General features: G+C 42.0%; 1 protein-coding gene across 1 annotated transcript in view; it reads right to left on the bottom strand.

The window, feature by feature from the left end:
• mrpl11 (mitochondrial ribosomal protein L11) overlaps positions 1-16,427 on the bottom strand; it is a 58,925-nt gene that overhangs the window by 2,721 nt on the left and 39,777 nt on the right. The window contains exons 3-5 of the mRNA XM_005913271.2: positions 13,008-13,103; positions 3,776-3,869; positions 3,240-3,399 (exon numbers count right to left, since the gene is read on the bottom strand). Coding sequence (XP_005913333.1) covers positions 3,240-3,399; positions 3,776-3,869; positions 13,008-13,103 — 350 coding nt within the window. The remainder of the gene's footprint in view (positions 1-3,239; positions 3,400-3,775; positions 3,870-13,007; positions 13,104-16,427) is intronic.

Below are 16,427 nucleotides of genomic sequence, written 5' to 3'. Positions count from 1 at the left end.
TGTATTTGGGACAGATATGCAAAAACCTAAGAAACCAGAAAGGGGGCAAATACTTTTTCATCGTAGCAGCAGCCAAATCACGTCAGTCACAAACATTCAGACTAAAAGATCATAGTTCAGCACTGAATGCCAGGTGTGATGTGATACACTGGTTGTAGATATTGTATAACAGTGTTAAGTATTCAAATGATAACCCTGGAACCCTGCTCGATTTATAGTTTTTAACATTTTAGCATATTAGCAGGCTGTTTCTGCACATTTCATTTCTAATTTGTCTTAATGAAGTCTAATTGTGTAATGTGCAGCTGCATTAGCTCGATACTCATTATTAAAGGACTAGGGGCTTTTACAGGTCCGTGCAATGACTCACCTCGCACTGCAAGAAGGTCTCAGGTGTTGGGTTTCAGTATGTCTAATAGCCAATCAAAAGCACTCCAAAAACAACCCTACGGTGGCTGTTTGGAGCCACTGCAAACAATGTTCACAATGTCTGCTGTCTCTGTGTGTCTGACAGAGTCAGTCTGACATCCAGTGGCCACATTTACAGCATCCACAGACTCTATAAAATGATGTCCACCTTGACATTACCCACTGGTGTTTGAACACTGGTTTTGAAGCCTTGAGCTGAGCATCTTTGTTTTTATGAATCCAGACGTCAAACGTGAGGGATGAATCTAACTGAGAACCCGAGGAAACCGCAGACTCATCCAGCAGCAACCTGTCAATCACCAGGTAAGCGAGCGGCAGAGCATATTTCGCTTGATCGTCTGTTTTCCTCCACAAGGGGACTTTAAATTTACATGGAGCATTAAATAAAAATTCAAACTCTTGATTAAAACGATAAATTTCTTGCATTAATGTACTAAGCTATAAAATCAAGTTTGGAGTATCCAGCGAGTTATTTTTTTAATCATCTCATAAACACAATTTTAACAAAATCAGAACCTCTCTCTGGGTTTATATCTTTAGCTGCATCTTTTCACAAATATTGGGATGCAAACATGTGCGAACGTTGTCTGGTCTTAATGTAACTGCATATGATGTTGGACTTCATGTGTTCTGGGTGTTAGAAGCCAAACAAGCAGCTTAGAAGGAACTTTTTGTTCTCTGGGTTTTTGGAAAACAAAAAACAAACTGTATTAAGCCGTTAGGATTATGTTTAGAGTCTGCAAAAGTTACCGCTGATAGTGTTATGATGTGGAGTCTGAACCATGGAGGCTTCCATTAGTGACCTCTGTCCACATCTACTGCCAGCACTGAGCGCTGCTTCAGTTGTTTGAATCTCAGGAGTATGATGAGTGGCGGTCGACTGAGAGGACTGATGAATATCTACCGTGATAAGTGAACGGATGCTGAGGCCGTTTTGTTAAGAGTCTGACAATGTAGCGACAAGAATGCACTTCAAATTGGAAGGAAAACCGTTTCATTGGGTCTTTGATTGTGTTATTGTAGCGGCTTGGTTTGTCTTACAAGACAGCATGATGTTGCTGAAATCCTGCTTAACTGCACATTTCTGCATTTCTTTATACCCCCATATGTTACAATGTTTGACTGGCTGTTGGACTTTCGTGTTGGCTGCTGTTGTCTTTTATAACGTGGATGCTAACAAACCCCCCCCCCCAAAAAAAAACCCCCATCCTAATAAGTAATAGGGTTATTTTCTCATAGTCTGCTATGTAATCTAAATTAGTTTCTCCAAACAGATGAATCATTCCTTTCAGGTCATTAGAAAGACTGAAGGTTGAGCACGAGTTTAGCTCACTGGGTGAGTAGGCGACCACATGCCTCTTGGCCGGGTTTGAGTCCAGCCCTCGACCCTTTGCTGCATGTATCCCCTGCTCTTTCTCCCACCTTCCTTTGATCTTCACTGTCCAATAAAGGCAAAACTGTCCAAAAAAGTAAAGTTTAGAAGGAATGCAGACTTTTCTTCAATTCGGACACTGCGGTAAGGAAACATTTCCTACTTATAAAACAGTGTTTCCTGTTCTCTCCAGGTTGCAAACACCCGATTTCAGATTGCTGATTGCTTTTTCACTGCTGTCTCTTCAGCTTTTATACTGGGCCAAGGTCACAAACACACAACTGTCAGCCAACTGTTTTGGGAAAAGGCAATGTTCTTTATTCATAAGTTAATGTGAGCTACAGATTGATTTAGTGCAGGGTGATGCACAGGTTGTATTACTCTGAAACAAAACCCAGCTTTCCATCTTTTCCATCTGTGTCCTCACAGTGTGACCAATGTTGCCTCACTGAGGGGGTCCTCGCACATCTTCCTTGGTTCTGCCTGACGTTATGCGAGTATTGAATAGAAATTTTCCAGTGTTTGTCATCCGCCTTGTCCAAAGACATTAAACCCAACAACATACTGGAAATTTCTGGATGCTCTGTAGAAACCTTTTAACTTTCATATCCAGATCGCTCTGCTTCTGTGAATGCTGGTTGCCAATAAACTGATTCTTTTCTTCTCCACCCACCTTTGCACACTGGAGATGTTATTTGTTATACAAATAGAAGAATTACCTGTGTGTAAACCAAATACTCAGGGTAGATTTAATAGGATGTGGGGGCCTGTTCTTGATATATTACCTCTCACAAGCAATGAGCTTTACTTATTTCTTAACCCAACAGTGTACGGAGTCCTTCTTATATATTTTGGTTATTTTCTGTTTTCATAATGTCAATACTCCGTATGTATTACCATCTGGCACACTCTTGTTTGTTCACTGCTCTGTGTCTGTTTACGGCAAAAATAAATAAATAAATGAAATGAAATGAAATAAGGATAAGGATATCAGTCTGATCCTGTCTGAAAAACCTAGATTCGGTGTTGTTGAAAAACTGCTGATCTTTTTAATTCTCTTCTACATTATCCTGCGTTCAGTTTGCCGTGCATCAGTGGGTTTGCACTGGATCCTAACAGGAGGAAGTTTGGAGGAATCTAGCAAGAAAGGATCAGTACTCTGGATGCATTTCACCCCACTATGTCAACAGCTTTTCTTCATATGTTTTCAGAAGTTTTTCACCTCACAGCAAACTGTGGGCAGTTGAATTCCCAGAACTGAAAAGCTCAGATGAAGACTTAAATTCCCCTGCCTGCTTTTCTCCATCTGGTACTCTCACTCTTGTTCAGCCTAACACTTGTTGGGATTCTTTCATTGCACTGAAACATTTGATTTGTGCTTCCCGATAGCTCAATAAAATGAGATTAGAAGTACACCAAGTACAGAATTGGTACTTACTTGTTGACAACCTTAATGCCCAGGGAGCGAGCTGAGCCGATGATGCTTTTCACAACCGTCTCAAGGGAGGCGTTCCTCATTTTGAAGCACTCGTCCTGAGCTTTCACCTGTGCGATTTCATACACTGCTCTGACGGACACCATCCCCGCCGTCTCGTGACCTTGACGCACACACAAAACAGAGGGTGAAGCATAAATAAAACAATATAAAATTCACTACATGTATCAAGAAAGGTTGAAGGAGGGCAAAGTGAGTTGGAAATCTGTGTGCACAGGTGAGTGCGTCGGCGTTGCAGGAGTCAGCTGAAGGTAGCTTGAAGCATAAAACGTGAAAATCCATAATTCTCTTTCCCTAACACACCATGTTTGCCACTTCCCACCTCTGCCGCAGCGTTTCCCCATATGTCATGAATTTAACATCAATCGCAGCAAAGCTCAAATCCGAGTCCATGAAGAGACATGTGTCCAGAACAGGATGCGCTCAGCAGGTGAAAACTTTAGTAAGAGCAGATACATGACTGAGGCAAGACCTCTCACCTGTCTTTCCAGCTCCTTTTGCAATTCCTGCCGCTTGTTTGAGGAAGTAAGACACCGTGGGCTGGCCGATCGTCAGGTCATACGTTCTGTCAGGCTGAGAGGGAAAAAGAGAGACAGAGGAATCAATATTAACACCCATGAAACCCCTGAGAGTGTGAATACATGAGATTTTGCAGAATGTATAAATATTATTGTAACCAAGATTTTAACATCCTGATTTTGACCCTATATTCGGTATTGCTTTGTGCTTTAGGACAGCCAAAGTACATGGGACAGTGTTTAACAGAGATCCTAATTATTATTTCCCCCACATTAACACCAGTGTGTTTTCATCCCCCTGGAAAAAATAAAAATACTGGCACCAAAATCCTATGTCACCCCATTCTTGAGTTATCACATTCAGAAACTCTGAGATTCAAACTCGTCCAAGATTTTTAGTAGATACAGCTACAGTTAGGGCTGTTCGATATAACGATATATATCGGATGACGATATAAAAACATCTATCGTTTCATTTTACGCTATCGTTTGTTTCGTGGTGTCGCAAAATAAACTGTTTACGGCAATATTTTTTCATCGTTTTGATGGTCTACTGTAGTGGCTATATTAATTTCTTAAAGTTCTCTCTTTCTCTTATATTTAATATAACCACACTACGAGACGGACAAGCGCCTGTTTTTAGCGTTGTGTGTCTAGCAACAACGACGGTAAAACCATCGCTGTCCGCTTGTTTATTTTCCACATAAACCTTTCACAATAAAGCTCAAGATCCTGTTGAGACTTTTCAAAATAAACTGAATCACGTGAAAGAGCAGATTATTTACGGATGAGAAGTAAAAAAGAGCCGTCAGGTGCTAAAAAATAAACCTTAGACTCAAACGTTAGAACAGGCTTTTCCCCGCAGCACGCCGTGTAATAAATACTCACAAAGAAAACGGCGGCTCGTTACAACTTATGTCTAAAAATGTATCGTTTCATGCATCGGTTAAAACACTCGACTCCAGCTACATGCGCGAGCTGGAAACACTTCACGCAAGTCGAGCTGCCCGAGATTCACAGAATTTACAGAAAATGTTACAATTTTTGTGATTTATATCGTTATCAGGACGATAGAATTCTTATATCGGGATATGAGATTTTGGTCATATCGCACAGCCCTAGCTACAGTATCAATTTGAAGCTCCTACATCACCTTGTTTTTGAATTATCACAAACTTGGATGTTGGCAGGGCGATGACATTAAAACACAGTACAGCCTTTAACAAGCCTAAATTCATGAAACGACTTCATGCAGCAAGAGAACTTTAACCATGATGTTATGGGATATGCACAGCCAAAGCCCACAGGCTCCGCCAAAAAGAGATTAAAGCTGCCCAGGACATGACTAACACGCGTCTACTGAGCGTCACTGAGGTCAGCAGAGACATTGTGAGTGAAATGGCACTTAAACAATCATTAATAGAAAGAGAGTTCTCTCCCAATCCAGAAAACAGCTGAGCAAATTGGGTTGTTTCAATGGCACAATGGTACAATGGAGGGTCATGACAGTTTCTGCTGTGACGTGTCAGGTACATTCACTGGTCAATTTATTAGGTACACCTTGCTAGTACCCGGTGGACCTGTTTAGCCTTCAGAACTGCCTTTATTCAGAATTTTGGTCCATATTGACATGATGTGAATCTTCTATCCCATGCCATGGTGACTGTGGAGGCCATTTGAGTACAGTGAAGCCATTATCATGTTCATGACACCAGTTTGAGATGATTTGAATTTTGTGGCATGATGGGTTATCCTGCTGGAAGCAGCCATCAGAAGATTGGTGCACTGGTCATAAAGGGATGGACAGATGGTTAGAAACAATATTTAGGCAGGCTGTGGTGTTTGTTACTAATGGACCTAAAGTGGGGCATGGAAATATCACCCCAAACGTCTACAAGGCAGGACAGATCCACAATTTCATGTTGTTTGCACCGGCTTCTGACGCTTACATCTGAATGTTAAAGCAGAAATCGAGACTCGTCACATCACGGGCAACATTTTTTCTTCAATTCTCCAATTTTGGTGAGTCTTTGTGAACTGTAGTTTGTTTCCTGTTCTTAGCTGACAGGAGTGCCACCCAGTGAGGTCTGCTCATCTGCTTCGTGGTTCCACTTCTTGTGCATTCAGAGATGCTCTTCTGCATACCTTGGTTGAAATGATTGATTATTTGAGTTGCTGTTGCCTTCCTACCAACCAGAAGCAGCCTGTCCATTTTACTCTTGACTTCTAGCATCAACAAGGCATTTTTACCCAGACTGCTGCTTCTCACTGGGTATTTTCTCTTTTCAGACCATTATCTGTAAACCCTACAGACGGCAGTGTGAAAATCCCAGCAGAACTGTTTGTAAAACACTCACACAGCCTGTCTGGCAACATCAACCATGCCACACAGAAAGTCACGTAATTCACCTCTCTTCATTTTCTAATGCTCCGTTTGAACTTAAACGAGGTCATCTTGACCACGTCTATGTGCCTAAAGCACTGACTCGCTGCTCCCTGACTGATTAGATATTTATGTTAACGAGCAATTGAAAAGGTCTACCTGATAAAGTGGCCGGTGATTGTGACCTGACATCATCATTGTGAGGAGCAAGAAACTGGTTAAAAAAAAATGTATTTTCATGCACTGGACTGAACATTTTCATGCAGAATAATAGGGGAGGTTTTTGAAGCGGCCTCCTGGGTTTTGCAAACATCACCGTCTAATTATTTTTTCAGAAAACGACTCTGTGAACCGAATGCGTGCTAATGCATGAGGAGCACAAATTAAATCTAATTGCAGCAGCTGAGCTAACATTCACAGCAGCTCGTCGAGTTCGAAAACTCTTTCCGACTCATTTTGAAATTAGATTTTGAGGTAAGACGTCAGAAGCAGCTCTACCTTCCAGCGTGACTCTTTAAAGTCTGCTCTGAAGCCGTCACCACGCATCACGAGAGCAACTCTGGCGGAGAATTACGACATTCGTCTAATTGGTTTGAACGAACAAACAGATTAACCTTCTTAACTCAGATAATTGAACATGGGGGATAATCTTCAAACACAGTCTTGAGTCATTTGGTTTCTCTGTACTGCTGAGTTTGCTGGAAGTCTTAACGCAGCAATATAAAAACATAGCTTGGTCCTACTTCTCACAAGATTAGGACTTTTCTGGAAATTCAACTTAAGGCCCATTAAATTGCAAAAAGTTAAAAAGCTTTTATTATCACATGAGTAAAGCAAAGATAATCACATATTAGTCGATCTTCTTCGGGGTCTGGAGGCAGTGCGCTTCATGTTTTAAGGGCGAATTAATTCACAGTATTAATCCTACCCTGTGGATTTGAAGAATTTACATTTTCTTTATTCAACTGTGAGAACCTTTATTTCAAATAAGATGTTTTCAAGGTTATGATGTCAATTACTGCACCGATCAACAAGGCAGCTATTATTTTGTCTTTTTCTGTTATGGAAAAAATTTATGCCATAACCTGCTGGTTCACTGTGAACCTTTTAATGCCTCAGCTGCATTAGAATGAAAGTAGGACAGCAACCTCCTTGCAACTAGGAAGAAAAATTTTATGTTTTTTCACATCCAGCCACTGATTGCAAGTAGCTGCTGTGACCAACTAGTTACCCAGAGCTCGAGCATGTAACACCCTCAACCTTGAAAGTGGCTGACCACTTTCAATCACAAGACGCACAAGCGCACAGGTCACCTGATAGGACAGAACCTCAATCTCACTTTGTATTTCTGCTCATCTCTGAATTAGGGTTTCATATTCTGCATTGTTAGACTTTAGCTTTCTGGTATTTCTATATCTTGTTTATTGCCTTACACAAGTTCCTTTTGGAGTTATTTCATGCCTTCATTTGCAGAAATCTTTAGGTTTACTTAGTAAAAGCCCTTTAGTTTTCCCATTCTGTTCCTCTAGTCTTTGTATTTTTGTCTCCCCTGTTCCTCGTTCAGTTGTGTCTTGTTTAATTTTGGTAATTGTTGTTCTCTTTATCTTGTGTTCCGTTTACGTCCCTCAGTCTTGTCGTTTCTACAGTTTTCAGCTGTGGCTTCCACCTGTTATCTCTCCTCTTCATCATCTCTGTCTCCCTCTGTTCGGTGTCGCATCGTCTGCATTATCTGTGCGTTCCCAGCTTCTGTATCATTCAGAGTGCTGTCTAATTTGTAAACACATTGCCAGCACACTGTGATCAATCTGTGTCAGTCTGCAACAATGTGCACGACTTGCGTTTGGGGACTTGATTCAAAGAGTTGCCGATTGGTCATATTTCCACATATAAGCCCGAGTGCTGAGCAGCGCCTGTGTCATTAAATCGCAGACCTGCAGGGTCTGTGATGCAGTTTCTGAGGCTGGTGAATTTCTACGTATGCAGATGGAAACACATTTGCAATTTTTAACAATTTATCACAGTTAATCACCGCATGAAATTGCCAGTTTGACCCAATTCAGGCACAAACCAATCTTGCTGGCGTTTTATCGCAGTCTTCGAGAGTGGTTGCATCTGGTTTTCGAGGCAACCATTTCAAAGGCGAAATGATCGCAAGCTGGTCACAATAAACTTTGTTGCGTCAAGTGCAGTGTTAAACTCTCAGGAGAACTGTGATGCTGGATGCAGCTGTAATAAAAACTTTGTATGAAGTTGCTGCCTTGTGTGAAGAATGCAAGTTTATATTTTAAGAAAATGTTCTATTAAAATTTTCCCATAAATCGGGCTGCATTAGTTATGTCTTCAGCTTAAGCGTCGCTGTTCTGCAGCCTTTCGGATTATCGTAAATTAATCTGACTTCAGTCACAGGCTACTTTTCATTTGTGCGACCTGCATGAACCAACGCAGTAAAAACACATTGTGTGAGGACAAGCTTTTGATGATGAAGATTAACAGACTGGTATTCCGATAGATTAGATTTCCACTCTTACACTACAAAGTCGATATCCACTGTGTTCGTACTGTGCCGACACATTCTGATACTGTATCTCACCCACGGACTTTCAACATGCGGACTGGAGCGAGACTGAATCACTGACCTTCCGATTAAATGACTCAACTCAACAACATCTGCCGTCTCATTACTAAGCAGTCGGATTCTCCAACTTTCTCCTTCACACCTTTTTAACTTGATGAAGTTTTCCATCAACGGCAGAGGAAAAGTGATTAGAAGAAGACATAGGAGGGGATTATTTGGACTATTCCACTGCAGCCTTAATGAAAATGACCCTACTTCTCACTTGCTTTATGATCTCGGCAAAAATTTTCCTGGCGAGTTTATGGTCTCAGGTGTAGTTTCAAGTCTTTTTTTAGTGCAGTTAAGATGTACGGTTGTAATTTATGATCTCTACCATAATCACAATGCAGCCACGATTTAGGGCAGGGTTACCTTGGGATTGACAAGTTGCTCCCGTATGAGTCCCTTAGTTGTTTATGTACACATCCAGCAGATACAAAGCGTATTTATTGATTTGGAGACATCTTTCAGGCCATTTGAGGAATTGGGAGTCTTTTTTTAGCTCTAGTTTAGCTCCACCAGCTCCTCCGGGGGAGTAGCTGACTCTTCATCCACTAAATGCTCCACTATGTTCAGCCGATAGTTGCTAACAGTGACAGTCTGCTGCTGTTCGGTGCTGGGCATCTACTGTTCAGTGGATTTTTCTGAGCTGTTTCACTGAACATCCGCCTACTGTGGCATGAAAATAACACAGATGAGCTGAATCAGAACAGAAAAGGCCACTGACCAAAACAAAGAGCAGAGGGGAGTGCAGTGTCGGGTGATATTTCTGTGTTTATTTATCATTTTCCACAGCTTTCACATCCCTTGTGCCACTTCTTCTTCTTCTTTTTACATGAACTAGACTCACTTAACTTTGAAGTAACCTAAGCCATCTGCATGAGGCGTTTCCATTTTTCTGTCTACTATGTGCGTGTTTAGCCGAGTGCTGCTGCACATCTGCTCCCGAGCCCCATGTGCTTACCCTCTCCGTCCTCCCCTCAGGACCAAAACAAAAATAATTTCTTCAGCCTCACTGAGTCATTCTGACCCTGCTTTTTTTCCCCCCACCAAATTCAGATTCATTCCCTGGTTGGAGGTTTTTATTAGCTAGAATATGACAGCCAATGCAATCATTAAACCATCTTGGGAGAGTACTTTGCATCATCTATTTTCTGTCACATAAAAATTTAAACAAACATGAGACAATAAAGTGCAGGCTGAGCTGAGAAAACACTGCGGAGCAGGTGATTTGTCATCAGAGACATGTTATCTCGCACGATATGACCTTTCGATGGAAGGAAGATCATTTATTCTGTGGAAAAGCTGTTGGTTGTAAGAGTTCAATTAGCTGCTGTTGTTTCTGAAGAGAAAACACCTGCTCGGGGATTTTTCTGACGAGCAAAATGAGCAAGCAGAAAATTCAAAGATGGATAATAAAGAGGGGGCGGGAGCAAAGGAACAGCTACTGACATTTAAGGAGTTCAGCATTTTGGAGAATATGCTTATAGATAATATAGAGTTAGATGATCAGATCTGCTGGTTTTGCCCAAATAAAATCTAAAACTCATTAATTAACAGGATTTATGTTGTTTGCTTGATCTTGACTAGGGCTGCCACAAACTATTTTGATAGTTGACTAGCACCGATTATCTAATCAGATCATCATCCATTGGATGTAAAACGTACAGCTTATTGCACCAGCAGCATCTGCTCTTCTATAACTATCATTAGCTTACAGCTTTAAGTGTTTAAGGTATGTGCTAACTAAAAATAAAGACAAATCCTACTACTGATTCCTTACAAAGCTTCAAACGACGCGTCGACTATTAAATCAGTCGTCGACGATTTTGATAGTTGACGTAATCGTGACTAGTCGACTAATCGTGGCGGCCCTAAACTCGACACACATTTTGCAGTGGTCACTGAACCAGCCATTGACTGTATACAAAAGATGGTGACAGACACTGTGACATCACCCAGTTGTTTGTCAAGCCTTTTGAATAGGGCTGAGTACCATTTATGTATGAACCAATACTAGTCCTAGGATTTGGTTTCGGTTACTTTTTGTCGTTCTTTGTTTTGAAATAATAAAATTCAAAATGTTATTTGTTATTTACTTAAAACATTTTACATACCACACCAGCTGCCTGGTCACTCTACAATGATGGGAAGTGACCGTCATAGTGTTTCCATGCGACAATATTATATAGTAATCTTAGGCTGTTACTTATTGGTACATTTTGACGTTTAGGCCACACTATCTCAGATAATTGTGTTTGTTTACCATAGGTAGCATGCTGGAAAGACATTTCAACACAGCCAGTGTAAAAATGTTATTTTAAAACTTCAACTTACACTGTGGTGGCACAGTGTACACTGTGGTGATTTGTTGGTTAGCCCTGTAACCTCAAAGCGTCCCGGTTTAACTCCCCTATCTGGCTGCGGCCTTTCTGTGTGGGTTTGCATGCTCGTCTTATTTCTGTGTGCGTTCACTCCGGATAATCCGGCTTCCTCCCACAGTCCAAAGACATGCCTGATCTTAGGTTAACTGGAGATTCTAAATTGGCTTATTTTTAAAATGAATTCTCAAGCTGTGTTTAATAATGTTTTAACCTACTGACTGAGACTATAAAACCGAACAGGAAAAAAACTGAATGAAAGACTTCCATATAATCTGACCTCTGTTTAGCGACCGACTGGTCATTAGAAAGAAAACAGGTTTGGCTTCACTTCCAGGCCTGGAGCCCCCCCTCCCCATCTTTTAGATACAGTCTATGGCATTAGCAAATGACTTCTCAGATGTGACTGGAATTATTCATTCATTTACTACTTGCTTCATAATCAGGAGTTCTGTGTAGAAGACTGTAAAAACCCAAAAAACCCTTTGGAGAATCATTTGCTCTCTGCCATCAAATACATCACAGTTAACATTTGTTAAATAAGTTCTGACATGCATTTCTGTAACATATACACATTATCCCAAGCAAATGGTTAAATACTTTGTTTCAGTGTTTGCTGGGGGTGTGCTGCATATCTCTTGCAAAACTACTGTTTCACTCATGCAAGTCTACAGCTGTGGTGCTTCCAGATTTAAATATCTCAACAACTATAAGAAGTATTTCCTCACATCCATCCCCACTCAGGATGAATTGTAATAATTTGGACAAACTTCTGACTTCTTCAGGTCAAGACTTTAATTTGTACAATATCTGGCTTCAAACACCTGAAAAATTAATGACATTCTCATCATCTACAGCTGCAACTCAGCATGTCAGAGCTAAGCTTAAAGAGCTGCTGTGACCAAGAGCTTTTTGAGGCTTTTGGTCTTTTTGTCTGAAGAAATATGATGGAAGCATCACTTTTTTCTAACTTCAGACGAGGCCAGGATAGCTGTTGCCCCCCTGCCTCCAGCCCTTTTACTGAGCTAATTGCCTCCCGGCTTTCACACACGGACATGACAGTGGTATCGATCTTCTCATCTGACTCTCTGCAAGAAAAGTGAAAAAGTGGAATGTCTGAAAAAGTCAATTTGTTCATTTAAAGTAAGATGAAAGGGACTGTAAGATGTGCTTAAACCTACTGACAAGGATGAGGTGAAAGCCTGCAGAGAAACATCCTCTCAGAGGCTGACACATGTTGCATGCGCACACACTAAACATTACACGCAGAATGCGCACACACACACTGTGCAGCTTGAACTGCAACGCTACAAATCACCAGCAGATGGCACTGCACTGATAGATAGAAGCAGGGCTCCAGATGTGATGGCAGAGCTGTTGCTGGATATTGCATGTCAAAATAAATTCACGCCTCTGAAAGGATTAGGCTTTCCCTCCTTGTGAACCTCATTACACAACACAGAGAGAGCAGCGAGGACACAGCACACAAAAGGTGGGAGGGAAGTATGAGGAAGTCAAAAAATATGTTCTTGTGTGAAATAAATACTACAAACATAACACCTCTTTTTGGAGTAATTCACATCTCTTGCATGCACTTAATGGTTCTTGACTGCAGGTTCCTCTGGGTATTGCTTCATTAATGAATGCAAATGGAATGGCTTACTTCGTGGTAGAGTATGAATAATGGAAGTGCTGCGATAATGTTATGCAGCTCGTGGAATTAGCCACAATCGTGCTAGGGAGGGGCGCTAAGTGCTAAGTGTAATGGGTCAGGGATGGGGTTAGACAAACCCACAGCGAGCTGCACAGACATACCTTCACATGGATCTTGATCGGGAGAGGGATGCCGTCCTTCAGCTCCTTGGTTTTCTCATTGAAGTCCTTGCAGAACTGCCCGATGGGGATTCCTTTCTGGATGGGGAAAAATGGTGGGGGGGTGGAGAAGAGAGGGAAATAAACATGGTGGAGGATTGCTTTAAAATGTATGAGCTCTTAAAAAAATTCAGCAAAGCATCACTCATGTCACACTGTGCTGCCAGAATACAGATGCCTGTGCTGCTGTCAGTCAATCAATCAATCAGAAACCTTCAGCGGTCTGACTGTATTCACACGTGAGCAGCTCAGAGAGCAGCCATGTGACACTGTACACTCATATATATATATATATATATATATATATATATGTATGTATGGTGGGTGAGTGTGTGTGTCTGTGTTGTTGATATTTTGCTGGAGACATTTTTTACACGTCCCACTGAGATGTGCATGTGTGCACACAGCCCCTTTGTTGTTTCAGACAAAGTGTTTATGTGTGTGTGTGTGTTTGTCACTCGAGCTATGACTGAATGCATGTTGGGGCCCAGAGCCAGAGAAACCCAGTGATGAATGAGCTCCCATTTTCTAGCTCCTGCGAGGCCAACCAGAGCGAAAGCAAAATGGATGGGTGACATTAAGTCAACACCCGGCCAACGCTGCTCCTTTGCAGCGCTCCTTTTTGGAGATGAATTCAGTGGCAAAGACTAATAAAGAATCTAATTATTACTGCTGAAATTCAAACTGACCTTCACCCGCCATCCTTCCCAAAGGCAACACACTGATTGAAATGTTCATTTTAGAAATGAGAGAAGGAAAAAGCCTGTTTTTTTTTTTAATACGCAGTTTAATGGACTCACGAGCTTCTACTGCTCCATGACAGAGCACACTGAGCAGCTCTAATAGTGGATCTGATGAAAAGTCAGTCATCCCGAGACATTCTCCAACGACAGGTTGGGAAAGACATTTATTTGAAGTTAACGGAGCAGAAAGTTCTCTGAACATCATCTCCTCTAACGGCTTCAAAAGCACCTGATGAATGCTAATCAGTCGCTCGATCTACACAACCGCATCGCCTCATCAGCGTCTAAAATGCTACTACGCATTACTCACTGGCGTTTCTTTGCATCTGCTAACACAATAACAACAAACTGATTGAAATTTCAGCACATCACACGAGCTGCGGCAGGTCGTTGTTTGAGCTGATGGGTTCTATCTGAATTACAATATCCTACTAATGAAAAGAAACACAGCTTCGTCTCTGGAGCCCTCACTAGGCTCTACCTTCCCTCCCCTTGTATTTATTAATAGTAATCCCATGTCAACCTCACTACCTTCTATCCTTGCCCTTCCCTCGCTCCGCCTCCCTTACAACAACACAGCAAGAGTAAACAAGCACTAAAAGAAAGTCTAATTAAAATATGGATTAATATAAAGGCTGCGATGTTGAGTAGAAGTCAAAGCAAACCCTCGGGCTCTGCCTCACACATTCAGCTCCTGTTCCTTCCCTTCTGTAAGCTCATGTCAGATAATGATCTCTCCCACCGACTCCGACGGCCCTTTCATGCCACACAAAGCCATGAAATGGGCTCCCTGACCAGCAAGAGATGATGCCTGATGCTTCTAAAATGTGCTTAAGCATAGACAGTGAGAAATTATGCAGACAGAGAAGGGACTGCGCTAAAGATAGACAGAGGCAAAGACTTCACGTGACCTTTCCTGACCAGACAGCTCTTAGCTGCTAAAAGGGGCTCAAACAAACAGGGGGGGGGGGGGAATCATTCTAAAAGGTGGAAAACAAGGCAAATAAGGGCCTGACAACACTAGATATGATCCTCTTGGGACAGCAGGCAGTTTGCCTTGAGCTCCATACACATTTTAGTATGCACCAGAGACAGGTAATCATATTTTAATTAAGCTCTTCCACAGAAGTCCAGGTACCTCAGCCTCTGAAGATGAAGTTTTATTTTGCCCTCAGGCTACTTAATAGTCTAACTGCAGTAATAACCACGATTGAATCACATTGATAATTGAAATCCCAGTCTTTAAATGTAGCATCGGGCTGGCGTGCCATGAAAGCAAGGTTCAAGGTTGGCTCCTCCAACTCCCCATGACATTTATCAGTGAGGGAGAGCTGGAACAGCAACATTCATGCCCTGGCCAAATCGCTAACCCCTCTCACTGCATCTGAGCATCTAATCATCCTCGAATCCGAGCTGCTGGATAAATCCTCGCTCCTCCACCATGACTGATTAGAGCTCTCCAGTATAAAATGGCCGCAGCCCGTCACCCGAGGCGGGGCCTTCCGCGGCGGCTGTGGACGAGGACATTGAGCCGCACATCTTCAAAGCCTTCTCCGATCCTAGGCACCGGGATTAAGCGCTAATCTACGAAGATATTTCTTTCTTTTAAATCCAGCAGCGACAGTGGTGAGTAATTGCTATATGATGCATTCGAGATCAGCGCGGCCGAGTCTGATTACTCATAATTATTTGAGCAATTAGGCATTTGCAATTAAAATCTGAGAAGTGTCTGTTTGATTTGACCCTTCCACCATATTTCTCTCTGGTCTTTTTTGACACTCTCTGTGTTAATGTGATTGGCCTTTCAGCTTCACTAACTCTTTTTAACAAGATGTAGCACTGGTGTGGCACTATAGTGTGTGTGTGTGTGTGTGTGTGTGTGTGTGTGTGTGTGTGTGTGTGAGTGAGAGAGAAGAGTAGGGATGGGAATGGGAAAAAGAAAGAGAAAGCGAGACAGCTGAGGTGTATTAAAGTTGTCAGAATGTGGCCGACTATCGTGTTCAATATTTGAGCACAGAGAGGGGGTTTTGTTTGTCTGAAGCGAACAATAGGACAAAAGTAAAGCAAAGGCTGTGGGAGGTCCTCATAAATATGGGTGAGTGTGCATGCATGTTTATGCATGAATATTTCAGCCTCATTTTAATCTGACGAGACTATCAGTTGAAGAGTGAGTGTGTGTGCAGATTAAGCTGCCAGGGATTGCTGACGGTGAGGAAGTGCGCACCGTGTGTGGTCGCAGGTGTTTCTGCATCTGAGAGAACAAGAAAAAAAAAAAAAGAAGAAATGAGACAAAGGAAAAGAAAGAAAAAAGAGAAGAGGAAGAGGAGGAGGGAGAAGATTGGAGGTAGATGAGAAAGAGAGAGGGAATAGGTCAAGAAAAGTACTGTGCTTATGGAAGCGTGGCAAACATGGAGATAAAGGGTACGGATGCAGGTTAAGGCCTTGGGGCAGGACGGAGGATTTATTGCCCCTGGCACAAGAGGCCATTCGATAAATTGCCCCTGTGTGGTCGGCACAGAAGAGGGCTGCGATACAGTGACAAAGGTGTTACAGTGGAGAGAGGGTGGTGGGAGGCGAGGTTAATTAAACTCTTCAGTGTGAAACACTCTCATTCATTACC

This window comes from Haplochromis burtoni, unplaced genomic scaffold (assembly GCF_018398535.1).
Source record: "Haplochromis burtoni strain Fernald_Lab_line unplaced genomic scaffold, NCSU_Asbu1 Contig_4, whole genome shotgun sequence".
Taxonomy (NCBI): Eukaryota; Metazoa; Chordata; class Actinopteri; order Cichliformes; family Cichlidae; genus Haplochromis; species Haplochromis burtoni.
The sequence above is the reverse complement of the archived record's forward strand: the minus strand, read 5'-3'. Positions and strand labels throughout refer to the sequence as shown.